At 53.5% G+C, this 22614-nt stretch overlaps 10 protein-coding genes across 10 annotated transcripts; 4 read left to right on the top strand and 6 right to left on the bottom strand.

Annotated features, from left to right (window-relative positions):
* Nucleotides 1-3450: 3450 nt before the first annotated feature.
* Nucleotides 3451-4253, bottom strand: DACRYDRAFT_33201 (kinase-like protein; the record flags this gene model as incomplete). Its single annotated transcript, XM_040774369.1, has 4 exons — nt 3451-3636; nt 3683-3907; nt 3964-4015; nt 4069-4253. Coding segments are annotated over 4 exons (648 nt in total), but the record flags the coding sequence as incomplete, so codon positions are not given.
* A 1448-nt stretch (nt 4254-5701) lies between these two features.
* Nucleotides 5702-8641, bottom strand: DACRYDRAFT_21201 (uncharacterized protein). The gene is made up of 11 exons (XM_040772285.1): nt 8433-8641; nt 8341-8377; nt 8221-8293; nt 7562-8169; nt 7368-7505; nt 7218-7319; nt 6424-7162; nt 6323-6370; nt 6068-6272; nt 5887-6011; nt 5702-5827 (listed from the first exon to the last, which is right to left on the bottom strand). Exons 1-11 carry the CDS (start codon nt 8612-8614, stop codon nt 5802-5804), a joined length of 2283 nt encoding a protein of 760 aa, XP_040630616.1. The 5' UTR covers nt 8615-8641; the 3' UTR covers nt 5702-5801.
* Nucleotides 8642-9681: 1040 nt separating this feature from the next.
* Nucleotides 9682-10480, top strand: DACRYDRAFT_93987 (uncharacterized protein). Its single transcript, XM_040777190.1, has 2 exons — nt 9682-10190; nt 10239-10480. Exons 1-2 carry the CDS (start codon nt 9917-9919, stop codon nt 10292-10294), a joined length of 330 nt encoding a protein of 109 aa, XP_040630615.1. The 5' UTR covers nt 9682-9916; the 3' UTR covers nt 10295-10480.
* Nucleotides 10481-10844: 364 nt separating this feature from the next.
* Nucleotides 10845-13231, bottom strand: DACRYDRAFT_21199 (carnitine acetyl transferase). The gene is made up of 6 exons (XM_040772284.1): nt 12787-13231; nt 12716-12742; nt 12308-12669; nt 11396-12255; nt 11157-11339; nt 10845-11082 (listed from the first exon to the last, which is right to left on the bottom strand). The coding sequence occupies exons 1-6, from the start codon at nt 13093-13095 to the stop codon at nt 10949-10951; spliced, it is 1875 nt and encodes a 624-aa protein (XP_040630614.1). The 5' UTR covers nt 13096-13231; the 3' UTR covers nt 10845-10948.
* A 1067-nt stretch (nt 13232-14298) lies between these two features.
* DACRYDRAFT_49553 (kinase-like protein) lies at nt 14299-15178 on the top strand (the record flags this gene model as incomplete). Its single annotated transcript, XM_040774910.1, has 4 exons — nt 14299-14475; nt 14533-14601; nt 14657-14878; nt 14933-15178. Coding segments are annotated over 4 exons (714 nt in total), but the record flags the coding sequence as incomplete, so codon positions are not given.
* A 971-nt stretch (nt 15179-16149) lies between these two features.
* On the top strand, nt 16150-17929 carry DACRYDRAFT_77446 (uncharacterized protein; the record flags this gene model as incomplete). Its single annotated transcript, XM_040776273.1, has 2 exons — nt 16150-17070; nt 17121-17929. The coding sequence occupies 2 exons, from the start codon at nt 16150-16152 to the stop codon at nt 17808-17810; spliced, it is 1611 nt and encodes a 536-aa protein (XP_040630612.1). The 3' UTR covers nt 17811-17929.
* Nucleotides 17930-17974: 45 nt separating this feature from the next.
* On the bottom strand, nt 17975-19184 carry DACRYDRAFT_64746 (uncharacterized protein). Its single transcript, XM_040775761.1, has 2 exons — nt 19137-19184; nt 17975-19088 (listed from the first exon to the last, which is right to left on the bottom strand). Exons 1-2 carry the CDS (start codon nt 19175-19177, stop codon nt 18044-18046), a joined length of 1086 nt encoding a protein of 361 aa, XP_040630611.1. The 5' UTR covers nt 19178-19184; the 3' UTR covers nt 17975-18043.
* Nucleotides 19185-19372: 188 nt separating this feature from the next.
* On the top strand, nt 19373-19888 carry DACRYDRAFT_49760 (RNA polymerase II; the record flags this gene model as incomplete). The annotated part of the gene is made up of 3 exons (XM_040774937.1): nt 19373-19524; nt 19585-19764; nt 19813-19888. 3 exons carry the CDS (start codon nt 19373-19375, stop codon nt 19886-19888), a joined length of 408 nt encoding a protein of 135 aa, XP_040630610.1.
* Nucleotides 19889-19918: 30 nt separating this feature from the next.
* DACRYDRAFT_77436 (WD40 repeat-like protein) lies at nt 19919-21162 on the bottom strand (the record flags this gene model as incomplete). Its single annotated transcript, XM_040776272.1, has 4 exons — nt 19919-20168; nt 20221-20792; nt 20845-20956; nt 21008-21162. The coding sequence occupies 4 exons, from the start codon at nt 21160-21162 to the stop codon at nt 19991-19993; spliced, it is 1017 nt and encodes a 338-aa protein (XP_040630609.1). The 3' UTR covers nt 19919-19990.
* Nucleotides 21163-21268: 106 nt separating this feature from the next.
* Nucleotides 21269-21613, bottom strand: DACRYDRAFT_105873 (composite domain of metallo-dependent hydrolase; the record flags this gene model as incomplete). Its single annotated transcript, XM_040768156.1, has 1 exon — nt 21269-21613. The coding sequence occupies one exon, from the start codon at nt 21611-21613 to the stop codon at nt 21269-21271; it is 345 nt and encodes a 114-aa protein (XP_040630608.1).
* Nucleotides 21614-22614: the final 1001 nt, after the last annotated feature.

Below are 22614 nucleotides of genomic sequence, written 5' to 3'. Positions count from 1 at the left end.
GCAGAGATGGCGGTGCGAGACAAGCGCCTCATCTCGGAATTCGGACTGTCTGGGGGGTTGATAAGAGGCGACATGTCCACATAGTCGGAGAGAAGCACCCGTTCCAGGAAAGGTGCAGTTCAATCAGATGTCTGGCCTCGTCATGGGGGCACATCCCTGAACTTGCCGTCCAGCTTGCCGACTCGGCGGAGAGGACCCCAAGTACCGCGGGGTAAGGAAATCTGAGGCTTTTTCTTTATTTGCAACACGACCGAGACATCGCTGCAATATGTGAGCTGGCATCTATCTGAATATACTATCACTCCACCGGGAAGCATAAGATGTTCGTCACACAGGGTGTTGCAAGGACTTCAGAGCTACGTATATCATGATCATTGCAATTGCAAGATTGAACAGGCAAGTCCATATTTCCATCATTCTGTAATTGGTGGAACTAGATCAGCTACAGATACATCATAACACCTCGGTCGAACTATAAGTCTACAGTATTTCGGTCAGTGGATCGATCTCTCGAACCATCGTTGAAACCCTTACTTCCAATTGCTTTCCTACAAGAGATGTAGACTGTCAATGTTTGAGGAGCAGTGAACAATATCCATCCCAAGGAATGGAGAGTGAAAAGGAGCTCCACGAGAAGCAAGAGCACGAAAGAACGGCTGGCATGTCTGAGCTTCCAGCAGGCGGGAGTTGTGCGGATTCGGTACGCGATAATGTCATAAAGTCTTTCATTCTCTGACACAATACATATGGCTCGAATGAGCCATCAGATCCAATATGGCACAAGAATTTTATTTTATTTTCGATTTTGGCATGAATATCGCTCTGCTGTAACTTGGAAAAAAAAACCCAATTTCGTTTCACCTTCTAACAAATCGATTTCATTGCTCTCCGCAGTTCATACGACCATATGACTTTGCCCCTCAAGCCCCAAGCCTGGATTGGGTGTGTACATACCATGCAGAGTGGGAGCCTGATTGAAATGGTCGCAGTATTTAGCTCCAAGGTGAGATAGACGCCTTTCGTAAATTGTCATAGCCTCCGAGGGGTCAATACGAGACTCTGCGCTGGCTTTTCTGTCTGAAAGCCACTATTGGTACATATCACACATGGATGGTGAAATCAAGAATGATCATCCACTCGATACAGAGTCCAGAGCTATTTACAGCGAAAACGCTGGCTCGACGACCATTGCGGTGATCCGTTGAGTTCGAATCATTTTCTTGTTCATCTCTTTGACTGCTCGTTGCGCTGTTTAATAGGTCAACCCAGCATGCTCAGAGAGACGAATAAGGCACTACCGTCTGAATGATCAGCAAAAGTCACACAAGCCCTCCCCAAAGGTATACCGCGCTGATCCATAGTGATATTGACACTGCAATAATTGAAGTGAGACAAGTTGTTTCTCCACGCCACAACACTACGTACTCTAGGATCTCCCCATAAGGCTCAAACAGGCGTTTGAGGCCGGTGAGGTCTATCGTCAGGTCGAGATTCTAGAATCCATCAGCCTCCGAGTGAACGTCAATGTCTTGGTGATATAACGTACATCAATCACGACATCCGAAACCTCACCAGTAAAAGGGTCCAAAGCTTCCTGGTGCAAAGCGATTGACGTAGGCTCGTCAGAGTCAAAGTCAATCAGGTCTGTGAATAGCAGAGAATAAGAGGCAGTAGGCCACGGGGATATATGACCCATACTCACTCCCTGTGCCTTCAAGTACGACCTCTACGGCATTGACTTTGGTTTCAGTCTCGGCAGCCGGCGGCGGTGTCAGGTCGATCAAGTCGATCAAGTCATGAGATGAAGAATGCGTTCCCTTGTTGGGTTGCATTGCGACTTCTTCTTCTATGCTTGACGATGGTTCAGACCTAACCTTTTCCCTGGGATTTTCATCCTTCGGACCATTCCATTCAACGCCCAGCAGGAATAAGAGATCCGGATGTATGCTTACACCCTTTGACTCATCGCGAGCATAACGCAAGACGGGCTTCTTGTCCACATCTGGGGTCACCAACACTGCGAAGGGAACTATCAGCTGTGACGTCATATCCTCAGAAACCTGAGAGACATTGACTGGCTGCAGAGGTTTTGGCGCCAGGCGTTGCTTATCCGATGCTGGTCAACCTGTGAGCGATCTGAAACACGTTATACCTATGACACTCACCTGTCCCAGACGCTTTTGAAATAGGCGGTGTAGGTTTACGTGAGAGAGCAGCTGGCTCAGTGCCTGCAATCGCCGCACGTGCAGGCTGCTCTACCTCCCATTTGGAGGGTTGGCCCCGTACGCTTGTAGGGGTCACCTCAGCATCACTTACAAGGTCGGACCATGCCACGTTGCGGGGGCTCTTGGGAGATTCGCCTCGTTCTTCGGCAGACTCTCGCTCCTTGATGATTGAGCGAGGCGTGTGAATGCTGATGGGACTGGCTTTTCTCCCGACAACGTCGCCCAATGACTCTTTCCTAGGACTCGTTATCTTGGAGGAATGTGGATCCTGTGAAGCATCCAGAAGCGCTGTCCACAGGCTTTCGAACGCAGGGTGGAAACCGGGCTGACGCGGGGTATTCCCAACGCTCTCCTCTGGTGTTATCCGACCAAATATACTGCTGGGTGCGGTTGCTAGCGGGTCTGACATAACCTCTCGTGAAAGTGGCGTGGGTACGTCAGGCTGGTCGCTGAATGGCTGCGATACTGCACGTTGACGGAAAGGTTTACGATTATTTTCAGGGCTCGGTGTGCGCTGATTGAGGACTATCTCTGCATATAACATAGAAACGTTTCAGAGGAGCATACTTTTGGAAGATTCACAAGTCTAACCTTGTCCAGAAGGGCCACGAGGAGTGCCGTGCCCATCCGCCTGGACTGGCCTGGGCTGCTCAATAGGCTCTAATTCTGCTTCCTCCACTTGACGCGGAGTAGCTACTAAGCCAACATCGCCAACTGCAGTGGTGATTTTGATCTCTTGTTGGGCTGATTGCGATTCAAGCATGGGTCTGCCCGTTACCGTCGCTTTCTCTTTGGAGTGCGTTGCCGAAGAAAGGCAAGTAGGTGTATCCTTCTTGTCATCAGCATCGTGCTGCTGAGTCTCATTACTAGAAGATGATGAAGGGGAAACGTTCGCGATAATCGATGCAGAACCGGGTGTGGTCATGAGATTGGGAAGAGCTTTCATGTCTGTTTCATTTGGGAGACCCTGTGTCTGCGCAGTAACAGGGTGGGGAATGGGCTTAGGGCTCTCCGAGACCGGGATATCTGCTGATGCCGTGGTCACCGCAAGTTGAACCGAGGTGTCTGACAACGGGGTCAGCAAAAGCGCTTGCTTAGAAGCATGTCGTTCATATGTACCACTTGTGGCTTCCTTCAACCCTGACGATTCCTTCCCTGACGTAGACGACACTGATTGATTCGTGCCATACTCTGTATCTGACCCGTCATCTCCGTCATCAAGATGCTCCGCGAGCTTGGGTCGTTCATTTGGTCCCTCGACCCAGCATTTCTGAATGAATTCCCATAGTTCGGATGTAAAACCGACCGCATCTGCCGTCTCGCCGGGATGAGGGGGCCGTTCGCCGGCCACGATGGCTCTTGGAACATCCATCTGAGTCAATTCGTGATACGGCAGTCTGAGTGCGAAGATCTGTGTGATGTCAGCCCATGAAACAATGTCATCTGATGCCACTGACCTCCCAGAGCGTCATGGCAAGAGAGTGCACATCGCCCGCAAGCGTGCGACAAGAAGCATGAGTCAATCCGAACTTGGCTGGTTGAATTCGCTCTGGGGACATCCATCGGACTGATCCGGCAAACATCGTTGACGTCGTTTGCTCTGGCAGAACATCATCAAGAACGACAGATAGACCGAAATCCGCTAATTGTGGTTGGCCATCGCTGGTGACAAGAATATTGTTCTGTTGTGGGTATGTAAGGCATGAGGCCCGCGTGCGTCAGTCAAGATCAGACGTACCGCTTTGAGATCGCCATGTACGATATTGTTCTTATGTAGATACGCAACTCCACTGGTCACCCCAGAGGCCTGTGACGTGTCAGTGAATCCAGAAAGTGTTGAGACTTGTGACTTGCCAGAGAGAAGCGATTAATGTTGGGGTTGTTCGTGAGATACGTTTTAACGTCGCCTTTTTCCATCCATGGAGATACAAGCCAGAGGCTATTCCCATCATCTTGGGGTCGAACACCAAGGAAGCGCAGCACGTTCTTGTCGTGGAGTCTAGCCCACACGGATACCTCACGTGCAATGGCCTGTGATTCATCTGTCAAAATTTCTCGAGTAGATATTAGATCCACTAACTCTGTGTACTCTGTGACTGTCGGTGCCTCGCAAATGAAGGCGAAGGACCTTGAGCGCAACAGGCCGATTGTCGGGTGTCATGAGACCACGCCAAACATCAGCGAACGCACCCCCGTTGACAGGAGACCCATCCGTTTTTGAGGCCGTAACAATGGGGACAGCGAGTTTCTTGAGTAGTGTAGCTAGATTATCTTGACTAGCGCCTTCAGTCTCGGCGCCGGGCAATACCGTCGGAGCTGACTGAGATGGTACCAGTCCACTTTGCTTGAGTTGACCTAATGTGGGTCGAGGAGGCATGGGTGGTGCTTCGGATCCCGAACTGTGGAACCTCTTTGGAAGAGCAAAGTCATGGGCTTTCGGTGGCCTGGATGCCGGTACAGAGAGTGCTACCATTGGAGCTGGTTCCTCTGTGCAGATACGAGCGCGCACCGGTTGGTCGACGTTCGCATGCGTTGCGTTGGGTACGGCGTGATCTGCCTCCTGGTCCGATTCGGTACTGTCGCTGTCATTCGCAGCCTCAATCTCGAGTTTTCTCGGGTCAAGAAGCTCCGAATCTCGACCGATAGGTGGTGGCGCTTGGACGCCCACAGGAGGTCGCCCAGCATCCTTCTGTGCAGGTGGTGTGGCAGACCTCGTATTCACAGTCAGTATTGTCGATATGTCGGAACGTGCTTGACCACGGTTGTTGGGAAATTGCTCAACCGACGATTTCATCGGAGACAATTCAAGTCCTACCCTCGGGTGGTGGTCCGGATACCGCGTCTCGGTAAGTCCAAAGCTTTTGACTGACGGAAGGAGCAAAGAGAAAGCATCACTATCAATATCCTTATTCACCCTTCCAATCTTCGGAAAAGTAAGCTCTCATGTTCACCGATAATGCAAATTCTTACTGAAATAGGGAAGCCAGATGAATTTTCGCGACTGCCAGGCGGGGATTGCACCAACGGCTCCTCCAAAACCAGAGACGTCTAAACCCCAAGCCAGTGAGTACTAACTGGAAAAAATCCGCGTTGATTGAGTTTGCCCACATTAGGCGCCGGTGTCAACGGCCCAAGGATGCTGCTAAAGCCACTGGAGGAGTCAACTGACTGACGTGTGCGCTGTCCGGGCATGTAAGATCAGACACATTTACCAGTTAGTTGTAGCTCACGGGCGTGGGTTTCATGTCGGTCCTAATGTCGGCCATGGCAGGTACAGAGCAACTTGCGATAGCGGCAGGCAAAGATCCAGGCGAGAGGCTGCAACATCATGCAGTTCATAATGTATGGTGAAATACTTGTCCTATGCAGTCTATTCTCAGCTGGCAAATGCCCTGAGGCTTCTAGCCTTCAACGATCACGGAAGTAATTCCTATCGATCCATATAAAGGGAGTTCGGCGGGAGGCGCCGAAGCAACGTTGTCAACATGTGTAATTTACTAGCTAAACAGGCATGTATCCTTAGCAAAAGGCCCTCACGTGCCTCCGGCGGTTAGTAAAGGCCGTCTTTGGTCCCTCTCATTCGTGAAGTTCGACGTAGTTCGCTGCGCAAACCCGACGCTATCAGTGCCAGCGGCAAGGATTGAGGCAACGTTTGTCTTACCAGGGAAGAGACCGGTCGGACCCCCCTCAACTCGGCCAGACCACCAGTCATCGCTTACAAACTCCAGATCAGTGATCTTCTGACCTTCGGCGAAGGATATTTCGTTCTCCTCCGCGGCCTCGTATCTAAGATTGGATAAGCCTCTTATTCGTATGGGGGCCTAGACTGGATGTGGACTGACTCGTACTGCGCAATGGCAAATGGCTTAGCTGGCTCAGCAGCGACCGGACGACTGGCTGCGGGAGGAGGGGGAGGGGGAGCTGGCGGCGCTGGCTCCTCATAAACCGGTTCGGCAGCCGGCGGGGGAGGCGGAGGCGGAGGCGGTGGGGGTGGGGGTGCGGTTGCCTCCGTTTCGGCATCGTCCTCTATGAGCTCCACATAGTTTGCTGGCAGTCTTATCAGAATCTGATCAACGGGTCCTCTGAGTGAAACACACCTGGGAACAGCCCGGTCTTGCCCTCTGCGGTGGTGGCAGACCACCAACCTGCATTTGGTGTAAATGACACCCTGAATTTACGACGGAGAACGAGTTCTTACCCTCATCTAGCTGTTCAACACCGTAGATGACCTCGCCTTCCACCAAGTCGACCTCGTTGCCCTCCGCGGCTTCGTAAGAGAACATGACCTTGGCTCTCGGTCCAGCCGGATGCGATTCCGCAACTTGCATAGTGGCGACCTGAGTCGTAACATTCTCGAGTTCCTCCGGTGCAGGAGGTGCAGGAGGGGGAGGCGGCGGCGGCGGGGGCGGAGGAGGAGGAGGAGCGGCTTCTTCCTCGGGTTCCACGACTGCCATAGGACGAGGTGCGGAAGGTGGCGGTGGTGGAGCCGCAGGAACCGAGGTAGGCATAGGAGGTCCAGCATCCTCGTGCTCTGGCCATTCTTCCTCCTCTGGCTCGGCCGTCTCCTGACGCCCAGGCAAGGGCGGCCTGGGCGCGGCAGGGGGAGGGGGAGGAGGGGATACAGTCCCCGACACCGCGTCTGTAAGTGCATGCATAGCGCTCCTGACCCCACTAACGGCAACACCAGGGCCAGCAACAACGGTGTCAGCCACCCTGCCTGAGGAAGACGTCGTCTGTGGCGCAAGGCTCCTCGTGCGAGCATCTTCTTCCTCTTGCTGCTTCTTTGCAAGAGCTTGGCGCTCGCTCCAAGTGAGCTTCTTGGGGCCGGTGTGAGTCGGGGACTGAACGACTGGTTTCTCTTCCTGTTGCATGCGATTCGCGAAGGGATTCACGAGCTTCCTCGGAGCAGGCAGAGAGACGGGTGTATACGCGGTGCCCTGAGATGATTGAGAAAAACATTACACTCGTACATGAATGCGTATAGTCACTTACTACAGGTCCAATACGATCGTCTTCAGCTGGCTTCGTAGGAGCCGGAGATCGCGGGGCTGGAGCATGCGTTGCTATGACGGGTCTCGGGTCGAAACCACCAGCCTGTCCAAGTATCAGCATACAATTCACTTTAACAGAGACTATACTGGCCGCAGGTCTCGGTGCAGCAGGAGGCACAGGGCGCGACGCTGCAGGTGGCGTGGGACGAGGAGCAGCTGGAGGTGGTGGGGGATTGGCAAGGTTTTTGAAGTTGGCGAGCTCATCGCGGGCTGGTGTGTAAGCAGTACCCTTTGGTTTGGTTATTCAGTAAAGTTTCCCCATGCGTTAAGACAAACGACACGTACCACAGGTGCGATGGGAACATCAGGCTTCGCGCCTCGCCTGAGTTCGGCGATGTCAACTTTGCCCACTGGCTGGTAACCGCTCCCAATAACGGGCGCAGGAGGCTGTTCCGGTCTGGCACCTCTTCTGAGCTCAGCAATATCAACTCTGCCCACAGCCTGGTACCCAGAGCCGACGACTGGTGCAATTGGCTCTTCTGGCCTTGCGCCTCTGCGGAGGTCGTCGATATCAACCCGCCCGACAGTTTGATACCCGCTACCCTGTACGGGAGCAATCGGTCCCTCCGGCTTGGCCCCTTGCCTGAGGTCGTCGATGTTGACCTTTCCCACAGGCTGATATGCAGGCCTGATCGGAGCAATGGGCTCTGCAGGTTTGGCGCCTTTGCGCAGTTCGCCGATATCCACTTTGCCAATAGGCTGGTATCCGCTCCCTCGAATGGGCGCAATTGGTTCGGGGGCCTTTGCTTGTTCCGCATGCACTGAGTACTTAGACCCGGAGGAGTCGGCAACACGTTTCATGATGTTATCCGGATCAACATCGGCATCACTGCGTGCTGCGACTTGGACATGGACGACCTTGAGGAAGTCGGTAAGTGTGGCAGAGTGCGTGTCTGACATTGCTGGTGAACAGTAGTACTTCGCAGAACAATGTAAAGACTTACGGAAGAGTCCTTTTCTGGACTCTGGTACACCATCACCACACCAGTTGATTTGGACGAACTTGGTCAATCCGGACTGAAGTTCATGGTCAGCACATATCTCAATGGGATCGGACTGCGTACATTGGGATCTTTGACGCGAACATACGCGTACTGAATCCTATTGGGAACAGTTCAGCCCGATAGCAGCACCGACAGCCATTGATAGTGCGCACCTGCCATCATTAAATGAGTCTTCGAGCTCCTCCAAGCCGCCGCTTCCCGTGTCTTGGACCTTGAGATCGTTGCTCCTTCCTTCGTAGGTGTACAACACCCAATTCGTACTCGGATCACCGTTGAGAACCTCTTTATACGCCTCGGTAATTTCGGGCGAATTAAGGTTCAGCTGGAGAGACATGATTGGGTGGTCGTTGTGGTCGATGTGCAATGAAAGTGGGACAAGGGTTGGGCCTTTGGGAGATGGACGCCTGCGGAATAGGAGGCTGTGTTGTATGTGTCGTCACACCGCTTTCCTGGCCAAGGGCCTTCTTGCCTTCCCACCATGTTCGAGTTCACACTGAAAGAACCAAGCGGGCCAAGTACCTCGAACATTCGTTTCTACCAGATCCATGCTCCTTTTTTGCGATAGTGAACAGCTCCGACTGGACCTTGCAATGCGTTGATTTCCGCCGGCCTCTTCGAACCTCCGAACCCGACAACTTGAGTATCGCGCGGCCAACAAAGCTCCTCCTTCCCTTCATCGCCTTTCAGAACAAGATCGACAATTGACCGTAAATTCACCTCATCGTGCAGCTTTTCCTGGAAACAGCGCACATCCAAGGTTGGATTTGTAACTTAACACTATCGTTTACTTACACAGCTGTGCAAGAATTGTGATACCAATAAGTCTGTGCACTGGGAGCCCTAAGGTGGAATGGGCCCTAAAACTATCACTCCCTTACGCTAGTGCAATATTTATTGGGTAAGTCCCAACCTTTCTTTGGTGCTTGCACCCTTGAAAGCTCCGAAGGGTTGCACACAGCTCCGTGTACACGAAGCTCATTTGGACCAGAGTTGGTTCATCAGCGTCGGTTTAGCAAATGGATAGTGAGAACGATGCAAGCATAATCGTAACCTTTCAGGTTGCTCAAAGCAGGTCTTCCAAACCATGATATCGATATTGATGTATTTGGCTATAGGCATGTTTCTTTTCCAAACAAACACCCAAGCTCGCTTCTTAACCCCTGGAAGAAAACATCTAAAGGGATTTCTCAACATTCCCAATAATTCCCTGACATTCAGTGTCATCATCATCTAATTATCCGAGACTTGGACAAGCGGAAAACATCTTCAGAACTGACTGGGCTGCCAGTGGTTCGGATCCCGATGTTGATTAGTGCGGATATGCGGGAGCATCGCCACCAAAGTGTCTTCGGCCGAACTGCGGGATCTGTAACTCCGATGTGGCGATTCCTCTGTTCCGCTGCCACACTTTAATGGAACGAACAATGGGAACACCCTTTCCGCCAAGTCCCTGGTCCGATCCGTGAACGGCACTCTCGGGCCGTCGCCTACTTCTGCACCCTTCCGCCGTCAAACCGCCCAACCGCTTGAGTCACATACGCCCCCCAGCGCCTCACTGTGCGGAACTTGTAACGGACAGCTCGCCCCTAATTCACTTGTGGGGCCCAGACGGTCCCTGTTGGAATGGGAGAGGCTTATGACGGGGAAGGTTCTTGATCTTTCGCGTGTGTTTCCATTTCTGGGTCAGGAGGACACTGGCCAGGGTGTTTGGAATGCAGGCCTCTTGAGGTCGAGGCGAGGTATAAGTAAGGCACTCGACACCCCCTGGTCAGTCAGACCCGATTACACGCACGCCCACGCACTACCCAGAACATCACCGAACCTCCCCACCCGTACACAACATGACGCTGTTCCATCATCACCACCACGAGCACAAGGAGGCCGAGCAGCCCGCAGCGATGGAGGCTCAGGTCAGTTCCTCTTCCAACCCATCTCTGACACGAGCTCACCCGCCACAGAAACCCGAGGCCGAGAAGCCTGCCGAGTCGTCCACGTCTGCCGCTCCTGCCACTGAGCAGAAACACGAACAGCACGCACACGGCGAGCACGAGCACCACGAGCACCACTTGATGGAGAAGGTGCAGCATGTGGTTGAAGATATGCTTCCCAGGGGAGAGATGACAATGCTGTGATGTCCTTGCTCATACCTCAAGACTGAATCGTTTCCTTTCCTTTCATGTTGTTTTCTGCCTATTTCCGGTCCCTTTTCCTTTGGTGACGAGCGACGAGATGTATGCTTCTAGTTTATTGTTGATCAAATAAAGTGTTTGATATCGTTCTCACTTCGAAAACGTGCGCCGGTGCCTGCTATCGTTATCTCGTCTGCCTCCACCACTTCTATGTCGCCTGAGGCGCCAACCCTCGAAAGGGAATATCTTCCCCAGCCATTCCGTCCACGTGACCCTCGCCTAAACCGCCACGGCCGGCAGGGCAAGCTGTAGCTCTAGACTTCTCAGACACCACCTCTGGTTGTGCCCTCTTCCGGGTGCCTTGCACTGTGGGCCCTTGTACTCAGCACTGAGCAAGAAATCAAGCAAAAAGGATATCATTTTCTCCCCGGGTACATTGTCTCCAGGTCTATTCCACCTTCTATATTCCACCTCATCCCTCGTCTGCCCAGTCCAGATGACACTCCCATTTCTCTCTCCTCTCCCGCTCAACGTCAAAGTCAAAGCTTCGCCTTCCCGTCCTGTTTCTCCCTCTCGAACAGGTCCTTGACCTCCTCCGCGGCCTTCTCGATCTCCTCGCAAAACCTTGCGTTGGGCATCTCCTTCCTCGAAGTGATCGTGAACTGGATCCTATCTGTTTACACTCGGTTAGTGCCGGCAGTATAGGCAGGAGCGAGCCGAAGCAGTGGGGTGTGGAAGAGGACGCACCATCATACCCGGTCATGTAAGCGACTCCAAACCCTTCTCTAACGACCTCGCCCCAGCCATAACTCGGGAAATGCTCGCTAAATATCGCCGAGGTCGAGAGCACCCAAGTGGAACCACGCTGATAGAGTGGGTCGGTGTAGATTTCCGGCATGGGTTCGTTTTCACGCAGAAGGTGTTTCAGCCCTTGAAGGGGGGTAAGCTGCTTGCACACGTGGAAATATATGCGCAGGAAAACGCACCAAACATATGCCTATCAACTCCCCTGGCTGCGCCCGCTTCCCTTGCCAGGGCGATATGCCTGGCACACGCTTCCCTAAACCTCTTCCTCTTCTCTTCGTCCCCCACCGCAGGGTCCAGCATACTCTCCACCCAAAGCCTAGTTTCCTCGCTTACTGTCCTGATCGTTTCCGTCCTCCCGCGCTCGAATCGCCGAGTAGTGGCGGCTTCGTACGTCCCTACCGGCGGGCTTGGGAACACCCGCGCGTGCGCGAGCTGGATCAGCATCTGCGCCCAGGAATCGGGGGATACGGAGAACTTCTTGATCTCTGCTTTCCCGTAGGAAGTGCAGTGGTAGCTCATCGCTTGCGAGTGTATGAGTGTGGAGAATGACTCGGTGGCGCTGAGGATTGCTGAATGGTCCGCGGAGGTGAGGTGCCATTCCAGCTCCTCCGGGTTCGGCAGTGGAGTAGGAGACACCGAGCCGTTATCGAAGTCCGGACGCTGTAGGCCTCGCACGACAGCGTCGCATAGTCTGACAGTGGGTGTACCATCCATCACACTATGTTCACCCATGAATCCTGCCCTGCCGTTGTCGAACACGATCCACTGGAGAGGCTTGTCGTACCACCTATTTCCCCAGGAGACGCCCGAAGTCCCTGCATGCCAGCACGCGCGAGAGAAATCTATGATACTCTCTGGCCGCTCGGTGTCGAGGCAAACGACGAAGGCGGCTGATTGAAGAGCATGTAGGAGGGAGGCGTTAGACGGGGAGAGAGAGAGGCGCTCGTAGTCGGACGACCAGGTGTCGCGGTCGTTGCCCCCGAGAATACCGACTGCGGGTCCGTCAGCTGTCATGTGGGTGTAGATGTGTTGGAATTGACTGTCCCACATCAGTATAAGCTCCCTATTTGGACAAAGGTCAAGACACGCACCGCTCCAGATCCGAAGTACTCAAGATCTCCTCATTAACGTCCCCGACCTCGATCTTCCAGAACCTATTCCTTCGTATGACGATCACATGCCCCGGCTTTCCCTGTACCGCAAGATCCTGGGCATAGCTCACCGCCCAATCCGCTGGAACACCAGGGACACGACAGCAGTCGAACATCCACCTATAGGCGTCCATGCATAGAGGCCCCTCCTTCACGCTATCCGGTGCCAGTTTGCCTGCATACAGTGCGCGACGGAAGAGGAGGGCTCCGCGAGTGAGGGAGGCGGCGCAGTACGCAGGGTGGGAGGGGAGGTGCGCGGGTTGGGGAGTGAAGCCGTAGTAGTAGGAAACATTGACGACAATCTGCACGATGTATAAGCCAGGCATTTTGTATGTAAGGATGGCTTACCGAGTCCCTGTATGCCATATATGCACCCTACAACTAATCAGATATGCCCATGTCATAAGAAAACGACGCACATCGTCCCACCAGCGCTCAAGCCAGTGTCCCCCCGCCTCGCCTCCATCTTCCCCCAATGCACCTAGTCTCTCTCTCTCCTCCAGCCTTTGCTGCAGCATCCGTCCCACCCCTCCAGGGCGGGAGAATTCGTCCAGTTTCTTGCATGCGGTTATGTACTGCTCTTCGTTCGCGCGCAAGGGGTGAAGAGAGCGCTTGAGCTTGGTGATCGTCTCTTCCAAGGGGAGCACAGGCAGCCTGGGGAGGGGAGGCTCCGGAGGGTGAAAACTTAGCTGAGGAGCGAGCGACTTCCAATTTGAAGGACGTGGCATTGTTGGTTTATGTAGAGCGCGGGAGAGAGAAAAGAGGGAGAGGGAGGGTCGCATCTGCGTGGCTCTGTCTCTTGAGAAGTGACAAGCGAGAGAGAGGGGAGTTATGAGGCTCTCCCCACCCCCTGACACTCGGAGCCTTGACACCCTTTACCCTAACGATGCGGGACCGAGCGTAAGAAGAGATGAGAGTGATAGAAGCAATAAAAGGATCACAGATCTAGAACGATTTGAGCGTGTAACGTGCTGATGAACCGGAACACTGCGGGGAAACAGGGACCCCGTTAACCGGTTACTTCATCATCCTTTTACCCGCACTCCGGCTTACTCCGCGTTTTCATAGCCACTAAGTCACGTTTATAAAGTTCCTCCGAGATCATCTCCGAGAGTGAACAGCCGCCAGGTCAAAAGCTCAGTCCGCACACCCTCTGACTCTGCCTAGAGCTTCGGCGCCTTGCTGCAACCATGCGTCCCCGAGTGGTAGAAGATACGAGAACGTTAGAATGACGCAAGCCACAGCTCTAAATAGATGAGCGTACATCGCATCCGCGTCAACACAGCTGAACCTCAACGTATTGCAATTCGTGAGTCGCAAGGTTCATGTTGGTGTATCTGCGCGTCTTATCGACCCTCTCAGCTAAATCGGTCTGACACAAGGCATATGGCGGTACAGGTTCATGACTTAGAGTCACTGTGTTCAAAACCCACTGAGACAGTTCATAGCTGGCGCCCGAGGACGTTGCTCAGGGACCCACTCGCACCCAGGAATTGTCATCTCTGGCTGCAGAGACGACCGAGCCAGGCCGGTGTCATGATCATCATATCTCTAATATTACTCACGGTCTGAGCAGGATTGCAGGCACAGCACCTTTCCCCGCAGCCTCGACAGCCAGACAACCATACTGAGCTCAGTGAGGGCGTGATGCTTGATACAGGTCCACGCAGCGACGATGGATGGTTTACACAGATGGTTGAGCAGATCAAAGTACCCGTGATTGATGCAAACCGCGAGGAGAATCACATAGCAAGAGATGGATTTGCTGTTGTGTACAGAGGATCCGTGGCAGTGAAGCCTGGTGGATCGTCTGAACCTGTGGCTATCCATGTGCTCGGCATACAGTCATATATTGAGGAGGTCAAGGAATTTGTGGAGGTGTGTTCGTAGGCTTGAATTTCAAGCATCATATTGACAAAGCTGGTCCGTAGCATATTGTGAGAGAAGCAAATGTTTGGTACAGCCTGGAGCACGCAAACCTTGTTTCGTTGTACGGTGTCTCCTTGGATACCGAACGCGAGAGGATTTCCCTCAGATCTCCATGGATTCCATTTGGAGAACTGGGGAGATACTTGAAGGAGTGTGAAAGTCCAGATCGCTTGAAATTGGTGAGCTGCCAAAGTTCACTCATTGTCACAAGTGCTTATGACGTCATTGTCACTTAGGTGCAGGGCATCGTTCGTGGAACAGAATACCTACATTCAAAGAATCTGGTTCACGGAGACATCAGAGGGGTATGTGTATTTGTACTTAAACATCTGCCGGTCCATTCGAATGATGTCTCCTCAGCGCAATGTGTTTGTCGACAGTGACGGCAACGCGAAGTTAGCAGACTTTGACATATCAAGGCTTCCTGGGCATCTGTTAGAGACAATCAGTAGCATGGGATACCACAGCCAATATCGCTGGATGGCACCAGAACGTATCCATCCCACGTTAAATGGGTTGACCGAGAGAACCGCCTACAGTCGAGCATCGGACGTGTATTCGGTTGGTATGACCATCCTAGAGGTTCGACTGCTCGTACAATGCATACACCATCTGTGGAATCCTGACTTTCTCTAGATCTTTACTGGTCGTGTCCCTTTCCAGGGGTCTCTCGATTTCGTTGTTCTCAAAGGAATCATCAACGGTCTCAGACCTCCCAATCCAGGACCTGCAGCGACCGAAAAGGGCCTCAGTCCTGAATTGTGGAAAATCATGCAGGCGTGTTGGGACCGCGACCCAGCAAAAAGACCAAATATAAGCGTGATATCTCAAACAATCCAATCAGAGCGCCGGTACAGTCTGCACTACACATCGACTATATGAAGCTAATCCAGCGGTGTAGTAGACCCCTGTGAACTGGACGACCGAGTCCCTCTAATCCATATATGGGTCCTATATTCAATTATATTTCCATACCATAAGACGTCGTCCCTCCATAGCTTGAACGAGGAGGATCACTCCAACACTTCGCTGCTAGAAAACAGGACCCCGTTGACCTCATTCCATATGACCATTAGTCACGTGCGGTACAAAGAGTTCTCCCGAGATCAGCTCCGAGAGGACAGCCACCTGTTCTTACGTGTGAGGTGTGATTTGTCAGCCATTCTCACAGCATCACGACATCATTCTTGGTTCACCTCCGAACAAAAACGTCAACCCTCAGGGCCCTCTGTCTCTCTCTTTGACGTACGCAAACCCCGCTGACTCATCTCCCAAGAGAACACGGCGAAGCACTCTTCCCTTCTCAAGATCCCTCTGTCTTGGCTTCACTGCGCACCAAAACCGGAGGGCATCTCGCCCCTTTCACATCGCCGCCTCCTGGGGATGACCCACGACCGAGGACGTCCGGATAGGGATGGGTGCAGGGTCGGAGCGAGGGCGACTCACTCCAGGAGAGGATGGTAATCTCCAACGCATAATATGACGCCTGGGGTCCATTCCCTTCGCGTGGAGGAAGCCGTGCAATGATTCGCTGATATTCCGATCCGCCCTTGCGTGACTGCGGCCGGTAATTATGCGCTCGCAACGGATATGTTGACGCCTTCCTAAGGGAGGTGCGGGGCGAGCCTTCCCGCCCCAGGCAGTCGGACGTAAGCGACTGTTCTACAGACCCTACCGGTTGGAGTATATAAGCGCTCACTCCGGGAGATGAACGTCATCGGAATATTCCCTCATTCTCGGTATTGGCTGCCAGAGATCGCCCATAAACCGTCTCCCAGGCTCTCATTTCGCCGCCTTGCGTACTTGTCCCCTCTCCCCACTCATCCCGCCTCCCCTATCAAAAGCCATCAGCGATGACGTCAAACGGTACCTCAGAGTCACCCAAACTTCTCCGACGATCGACAACCGTCCACTCCACGCCCGCCTTCAATCCCCAGTCACCTCCCAAACCACGGCGGTTACACCTCCTCCCTCCTCCATCCCACCATGGGCCCGCCGCCACAAATCCCTATGGTACAAACCAGCATGGAATACAGAAGTACCATCATGGGTTCTTCGATCCTTCTCTTGCCCCCTTGAGAGCGGCGTACATGAAGATAATGGGGATGATGACCATCGTCATCGTCCTCATCCTCTGGGCTTGTCTTCCACTCTACTGGGGGTCATTCTGGCTCGAACTGACCCACTCGCCCGGCCTAAACGCCTGGGTCGTGAACCGCGACCCGAACGGGCTCATCGGCCAGTTTGTCACTCAAGCGATGGTCAACTCCAGTCACGGGATGTGGGACCCCATCCCCGAGGGTCACCTTGGCTGGCAAGTCGTATCCCCTTCCCAAGCAGGCTCCGACCAGGACATAGAAGACGCCGTAGCAGTGCACGAGACGGTCTGGGTCGTCCTCGTCATCCAAGAGAACGCGACTGCCATCCTAGAAGAAGCCCGCGCGAACGGGGATCCAAGCTACGATCCTACAAAAGTCCTCACCTGGTATTTCTCTGAAGCGAGGAACGAGATTGCCACGGATACGATTATCCAAGAACTGATCGACTATATCCTGGGCCTCACGAGCGCGAGGCTCAACACGCTCCTCGCTGCTGAGTACCTGCAGCAGATACAGGGGAACGTCACTGCTCTCGCGAACTTGGCACAGGCACCGCAGACGATCTCGGGCCCCGTATCGATCACTATGGTCAACCTTAGGCCTTATACTGACCCGACGGCGCTCGCGGTCGAGCTGGTGGGTTCGATCTACCTGATCATCGTCGCCTTCATCTGGGTATGTTATTTCTCCGCCGCACATATGCACTTCACTAACTCTCTTATCAGTCCAACGGGCACGCCCAAGCACGAATGCTCATCTCTCCCCACCTTCGCACGCGCTCCTACCTCATCCTCCGGATCGTTGCCCCGCTGATATCCTACCTCCCCCTGTCCCTAGCATTCAGCATGATCTCGCTCCCCTTCAAGCTCCCATTCGACGGGAAATACTCATACGCGGGCGGGTTCTTTCTTTACTGGTGCTATTGCTATCTAGCGATGTGCGCACTCGGCCTAGCGATAGAAGCGATGATCACCCTCCTCACACCGCGCTTCGCGTTCCTCTTCCTCATCCCGTGGATCATCACGAATGTCTCTGTAGCACAAACACCGTTCGAGCTCGGCGCGTGGTTCTATCGCTACGGATACGGATTCCCGGTATTCAACCTCGCCCAAGCCGTTCGCACCATCTTGTTCAACACGCGGAATGCTCTGGGCCTGAACGCGGCCGTCCTCCTCTCCTGGGCGGGGCTGAGCCTGATAACCATGCCGACATTTACGCTGCTCATGCGCTCGCTTGAGATGCGCAAGGCGCGCAAGGAGATCAGAGAGGCGAACGTGGCGCGGAAAGAGAATGTGGATGTGGATGTCGGGTATGAGGGCGGTGGGACGCTTGCTCAGGAGGATACGGCGAGTGATTCAGATGTGGTCGAACGGGGTGGGAAGGTTGCGAACGGAGGTTCTCTGACAGGTGTTTAGGCGCGTTCTGCATGCGCCCTTTCAATTGATTACCACTGGCAGACGGAACGCAGTGGTTCGTCATCAGGGATCTGGACATAATACATGTAGCAATTACCAACAATAGACTCGAGGATAATAACCCAATTTTGATATTCTTTGACTACAACAATCCATCCTACAATGCATATCGCTACAATCTGATTCTATCAACCCAAACCTACATCCGAAGTCTACTGTAACCGACCACACGCTCAGTCATACAGCGCATCATCACTCTCACCCACGCGCTTGATCACAATCCTAGCACTATCATACACCCTCTTTTTCCCCTCTCCATAGACGTCCAATCCCGTGAACCCTCCATGCACGTCCTTCCACTCCAAGTGCTCGACCGCCTTCCATATCGTCCGTATAGAACGCCAATCCAGGGGGATCATATTCGGGTAACTCCACATAAACGCGAAGCTCACAGTGCCGCTCTGCACTGAGTGACCAGCAGGAGGATGTGGGTTAAGCCCGGAGGGGACCACTTGGATCGTATCGGCGGTATAGAGCCTGTGGTCGTGGCACAGGACGAGCGAGCCTGGGAAGTGGCCCCCGCAGACGGCGATATCGACCACTCCCTGGCGGACGAGGGGGATCTCCTGCCCGTCAGTGAAGAGGAAGTGGGAGGGGGTCTTGTACTGCAGCCAGCGGGAGTCGAGCGCGGAGGTGTAGACTGTGCACCCGAATACTGAGGCCCAGACGCCTGCGGTGGTGTAGAAGTGCGGATGGGATATAATGATTGCGCTTATCCCTCCTAGCTCTTTCACGGCTGTTATGGTCGCTTCGTCTAGGTAGGCAACACAGTCCCAGAGGATGTTCCCCTTTCCAGTGCGGATGAGGATCGCCCGCTGGCCAATACCGAAACGGGGGACAGTGACGATCGAATGTGCGTACGGGTTGTGCGCAATGGGCGTAATCTGGTTCGTGTACTCTCCACTGAAACGTAGTTGCCGCAGAGTGGTCCATGAGAGACCAGCAGGGGGCACGTACTGCCGCGGGTCTTCGCAGATTGGGCAGGTGGTGCGTGCCTCGGGAGTGGAGTACTGTGTTCCACACACTCGACAGATCGTGAGGTCCAATCCTTCTGGATCTGAGATATGAACCTGGGTTGCACCTGGGAGAGTGGCATGGACGAGAGAGGAGGTTGCTGTCGCTGCGTCGCTAGCGGTGACGGTGGAGGCTGCAGAGGACGCGACGCACGAAGCAGCATGCACAGCTGTAGAAGCGGCTTTATTGACAAAGTCTTGTGCACTTTCAACAATTTAACTGACACCTCATGCATTTCTCATGAATACACACCTGTGTATTGACCATGTTGGGTCCTTGATTGGGTCAGCCATGGTGGTCGTTGCAGTCCAGCTGTCACCGTGTAGAGATGCCATAAACGGACAGACCCTTAAGAAGTCCCTGTGCTTCTGCATCGCCACATAGAATCTCACGAAGCCGCTTTTGTCGTTCTCCTCAATTGTTCAAGTCATCGTATCATCCATACCGCTATCCACTACAAGAACTACACAAGGATGGCAACATCAAACATGGCGCTGCGTCTGCAGCAAAACCAGGCTGAGGAAGAAGATGCCTCGCAGCTCAAGCTCAGCTCGGAGTTCGCCAACGACCTCTGTTTGTCCATCTCTGAAGTGCGCTTCCTGCTCGAACTCCCGCGGGACAGAGGTGTCCCAGACACACAGTAAGTTCCTCATCATGCATGCGATGGGAATGAATTTCAGTGTGCTGATCTGATGTGAAGGGTGTACAACAAGACGCTTGACTATGTACGGACGTTCACCAAGTTCCCGACTCAGGAATCGACGCAGGCTGTTCGGGCGCTCATCTCCCGGGGGATGGACGACCTAGCGCAATTCGAAACGGCGCAGATCGCGAATCTCACACCGCTGACCGCAGATGAAGCAAAGAGCGTCATCCCTACGTACGCATTATTCTTGCTTGGAAAGGGTCGCTGCTGATGGTCGTACAGGCTGCAGAGATATGATGATGATGTGTTGCAGGGCATACTGGATGAGATGCAGACACTGCGCAAGTTCCAGACATAGCGTGGTTCGGTACGATCAGATGTAGATGAGATATCACATGTTGTACATTATAATTCATTTAGCTCATGACTAGGGCAAGGATCACACAGTTCTCCCGCAGTGCTACCGCCGTGGTGGCGGGAACGGTGGGCGGAAAATGTGCACAGATTGATCCCAACTGCAGGTGGCGAGTACGTCCTCATCGAAGAAAGACCATGCACAGCCAACTACGAACTCTGTGTGCGCGTTGTGCACGTACAGCTGGCTCGAGGAACCAGGGGAGGATGGTTGGGTTGTCCATCTGCATGAGAATGTTAGCATTCATCCGCGCAGAAATGAAGTGCAGTGCATACATTCGGCACGTCATATCATAGCCCGCACTGGAGATCACATCCGCCCTATGCGAGCTCCATTGTATTTTCCTGATCGCATACTGATGCCCAGCGAGACTCCCCGTACAAACACCTCCGACACTCCCTCCTTGCCCGACCATGCGCGTATCCCATATCCTGATGTTCTTGTCCACCCCAGAAGTAGCAATCACATGCGGCATGTACTTGTTCCAGTCGAGCGTGAGCAGTTCCCCTGGCGAGGCGGGAACAGCTAGTGCAGGCGTAGCAGGAGCAGTAGGACCAGGTGTGGGTGCAGTGCTCGAAGGGAGATTAGGCACCCGCAGGTCGAAGAGGGTTAACAACCCCGAGCTGGCGCAGGAAGCGACCACCCCTGGCTGGTGCGGGCTCCAGAGTGCCGCATACGTACATGTTTGCGCGGCGGGAATGGTGAGGAGACTGGCGGGTCGGTCAGGAGTGAAGAGTTTGATGCTCCCGTCCCATGATGAAGAACAGAACAGGTCTTTCTGGAGGTTAGACCAGTCGACAGAAAAGACTTCACGTCCATGCTCGTGCCAGTTCCGAATGGGGTAGTCCTGTGGGAGGTGTCAACCAGGATGAGCGAGACCGCGAGGGGTGCGAGCGTACAGGAACAGTCAGATCCCATAGCTTTATCGACCCGTCCCCACTGCCTCCCACTACCTGGTTCTCATGCAGCTCATTCCAAGCCACGTCATATAGCCCATCCTGGGTCGAGAATCTGGATACCTTCAGCCCAACGAACGGAAGGGCCAAGAGAGCACTCACTCACGCCTGGTCGATTCCTTGTGGAGAGAGGGTGAGCAAACGGCCGTTCCCGACCAGACCGAAGTTTGCTGCTCCGGCAACGGCGAGTCGGTGGGGGTGGAAGGGAGACCAGGCGATGGAATAGCAGGCGTGGGGAGAGGTGCGGTAGGTGGACTGCATGAGGAGAGAGAGGTGCAGGGGAGTGGTAGCTCCTGGATGAGGTATAACCGGAGACCCTGGGTAATGAATGAACGTCGAGTAATTGTAATGTATTGATTCGCAATATCTAAATCACAGGCCATTTCGGCTTTACATCTACACCAGCCCTTTCTGCGAGTCCTGCTGCCCTCTTGGCTCCTTCTCTGATCACCTCCTGCTCGTCCCAATTCACCAATTTCCTATCTGAGACGACCTCTTTCCCATTCACGACCACAGTGACAATATCTGCTCCAGTGCAGCAATAGACAATCGTTGAGACAGGATTGAAGTTCGGCGTAGTATACAGCTTGTCAAGATCCATGATGACAAAATTGGCTTTCTTCCCTACTTCGAGGCTGCCGATGTCGTTCTCGAGAGCAAGTGCCCTCGCGCCGTTGATAGTGGCCATCTCGACCACCGTCTCCACAGGCATGATGGTCGGATCCAGTCTCACAGCTTTGTGTATTGTGGCCGCCGATCACATTTCCCGGATCAAATCAAACGTGTTTTTGCGCGCGCTTCATTGCACCCTAGGCCGACATTCACACTGCAAAACTGGATTGTGTGGAGGGAGCTACAGGACAAGGGCAGGTTTTGGCCAGCGTGTCTTACTGACAATGGCATCCTGAATCCCTTCCGGAGATCCATGATCCTCAACAACAAGTTTGTATGGCACCATAACTGTGCTGAATGGATTTTTTATATGCTGTGCATGAGATTCATTGTGCTATCACTACTCAGATCAACATATGCTTCTTCAGCTTAACCCTGTTTGTGAACCATCCTGAACACCTGCCTCATCCTGTCACTTTCATTCTGCTGACAAAGCACATTCATAATATGGCCAAACTCCTGGATGACACCAAGGTGGAGTTCATGAACCCAGATCATCATGATCTTCTGGGCATCATTGAGACCACTAGTGAATGATGCAGTGAGGTATACATGGCCGTCTGCCTCCTCTGCTGGATCATGCTCTCCTGGATTTGGGAGAAACATGCTGAGCAGTGTGAGAGGCATCACTTTGTCCAAGCAACTAAAGGTGGCCACCTCATTGACATCCCCCTGCTTCCCATTGCTCTGCTTTTGAAGGAGATGAGCAAAGATGCTGCCTACCAAGCTAATCTCTCAAAAAAGAATTGACCACAACCATCTAACAGTCATGTTAAGGAGGCAGAAGGTCAGGGAAGTGGCTGACATGGTATGATGCTCACTGCATCCCCAGGCAACCAATGTGGTGGGCAGAGGATTCAAGGCCACCTGACAGCCAGAGAGACCAGGAGAGGCAGCAGCATGGTGCCTGTCAGGGAGCAAGTGCTGGACAGCAGCCAGCTGTTGAGGGGCATGCCAGCCAGAAGAGGCAGCCACAGTGGGGGAGGCAGACTGTCAGGGCACCAGCTCATTGCTTGGTCAAGAGACATGACTAAGCCTTTA

The sequence above is a fragment of the Dacryopinax primogenitus genome, assembly GCF_000292625.1.
Source record: "Dacryopinax primogenitus strain DJM-731 SS1 chromosome Unknown DACRYscaffold_5, whole genome shotgun sequence".
NCBI classification, from domain to species: domain Eukaryota; kingdom Fungi; phylum Basidiomycota; class Dacrymycetes; order Dacrymycetales; family Dacrymycetaceae; genus Dacryopinax; species Dacryopinax primogenitus.
The sequence above is the reverse complement of the archived record's forward strand: the minus strand, read 5'-3'. Positions and strand labels throughout refer to the sequence as shown.

Bases quoted from the DNA above. Each gene is read 5' to 3' on its own strand.
- DACRYDRAFT_21201 (XM_040772285.1), bottom strand. From the start codon at position 8,614: ATGTCTCTCCAGCTGAACCTTAATTCGCCCGAAATTACCGAGGCGTAT. The intron at 8,170-8,220 runs GTAAGTCTTTAC...CAGCAATGTCAG, and splicing joins GTCCAGAAAAGGACTCTTCC to ACACGCACTCTGCCACACTT. The intron at 5,828-5,886 runs GTAAGACAAACG...GGGTTTGCGCAG, and splicing joins TCCGACCGGTCTCTTCCCTG to CGAACTACGTCGAACTTCAC.
- DACRYDRAFT_93987 (XM_040777190.1), top strand. From the start codon at position 9,917: ATGACGGGGAAGGTTCTTGATCTTTCGCGTGTGTTTCCATTTCTGGGT. The intron at 10,191-10,238 runs GTCAGTTCCTCT...CACCCGCCACAG, and splicing joins CCGCAGCGATGGAGGCTCAG to AAACCCGAGGCCGAGAAGCC.
- DACRYDRAFT_21199 (XM_040772284.1), bottom strand. From the start codon at position 13,095: ATGCCACGTCCTTCAAATTGGAAGTCGCTCGCTCCTCAGCTAAGTTTT. The intron at 12,670-12,715 runs GTAAGCCATCCT...TACATCGTGCAG, and splicing joins ATATGGCATACAGGGACTCG to ATTGTCGTCAATGTTTCCTA. The intron at 11,340-11,395 runs GTGCGTTTTCCT...CCCCCCTTCAAG, and splicing joins AGTTGATAGGCATATGTTTG to GGCTGAAACACCTTCTGCGT.
- DACRYDRAFT_64746 (XM_040775761.1), bottom strand. From the start codon at position 19,177: ATGGCTGACCCAATCAAGGACCCAACATGGTCAATACACAG. The intron at 19,089-19,136 runs GTGTGTATTCAT...AATTGTTGAAAG, and splicing joins CCAACATGGTCAATACACAG to TGCACAAGACTTTGTCAATA.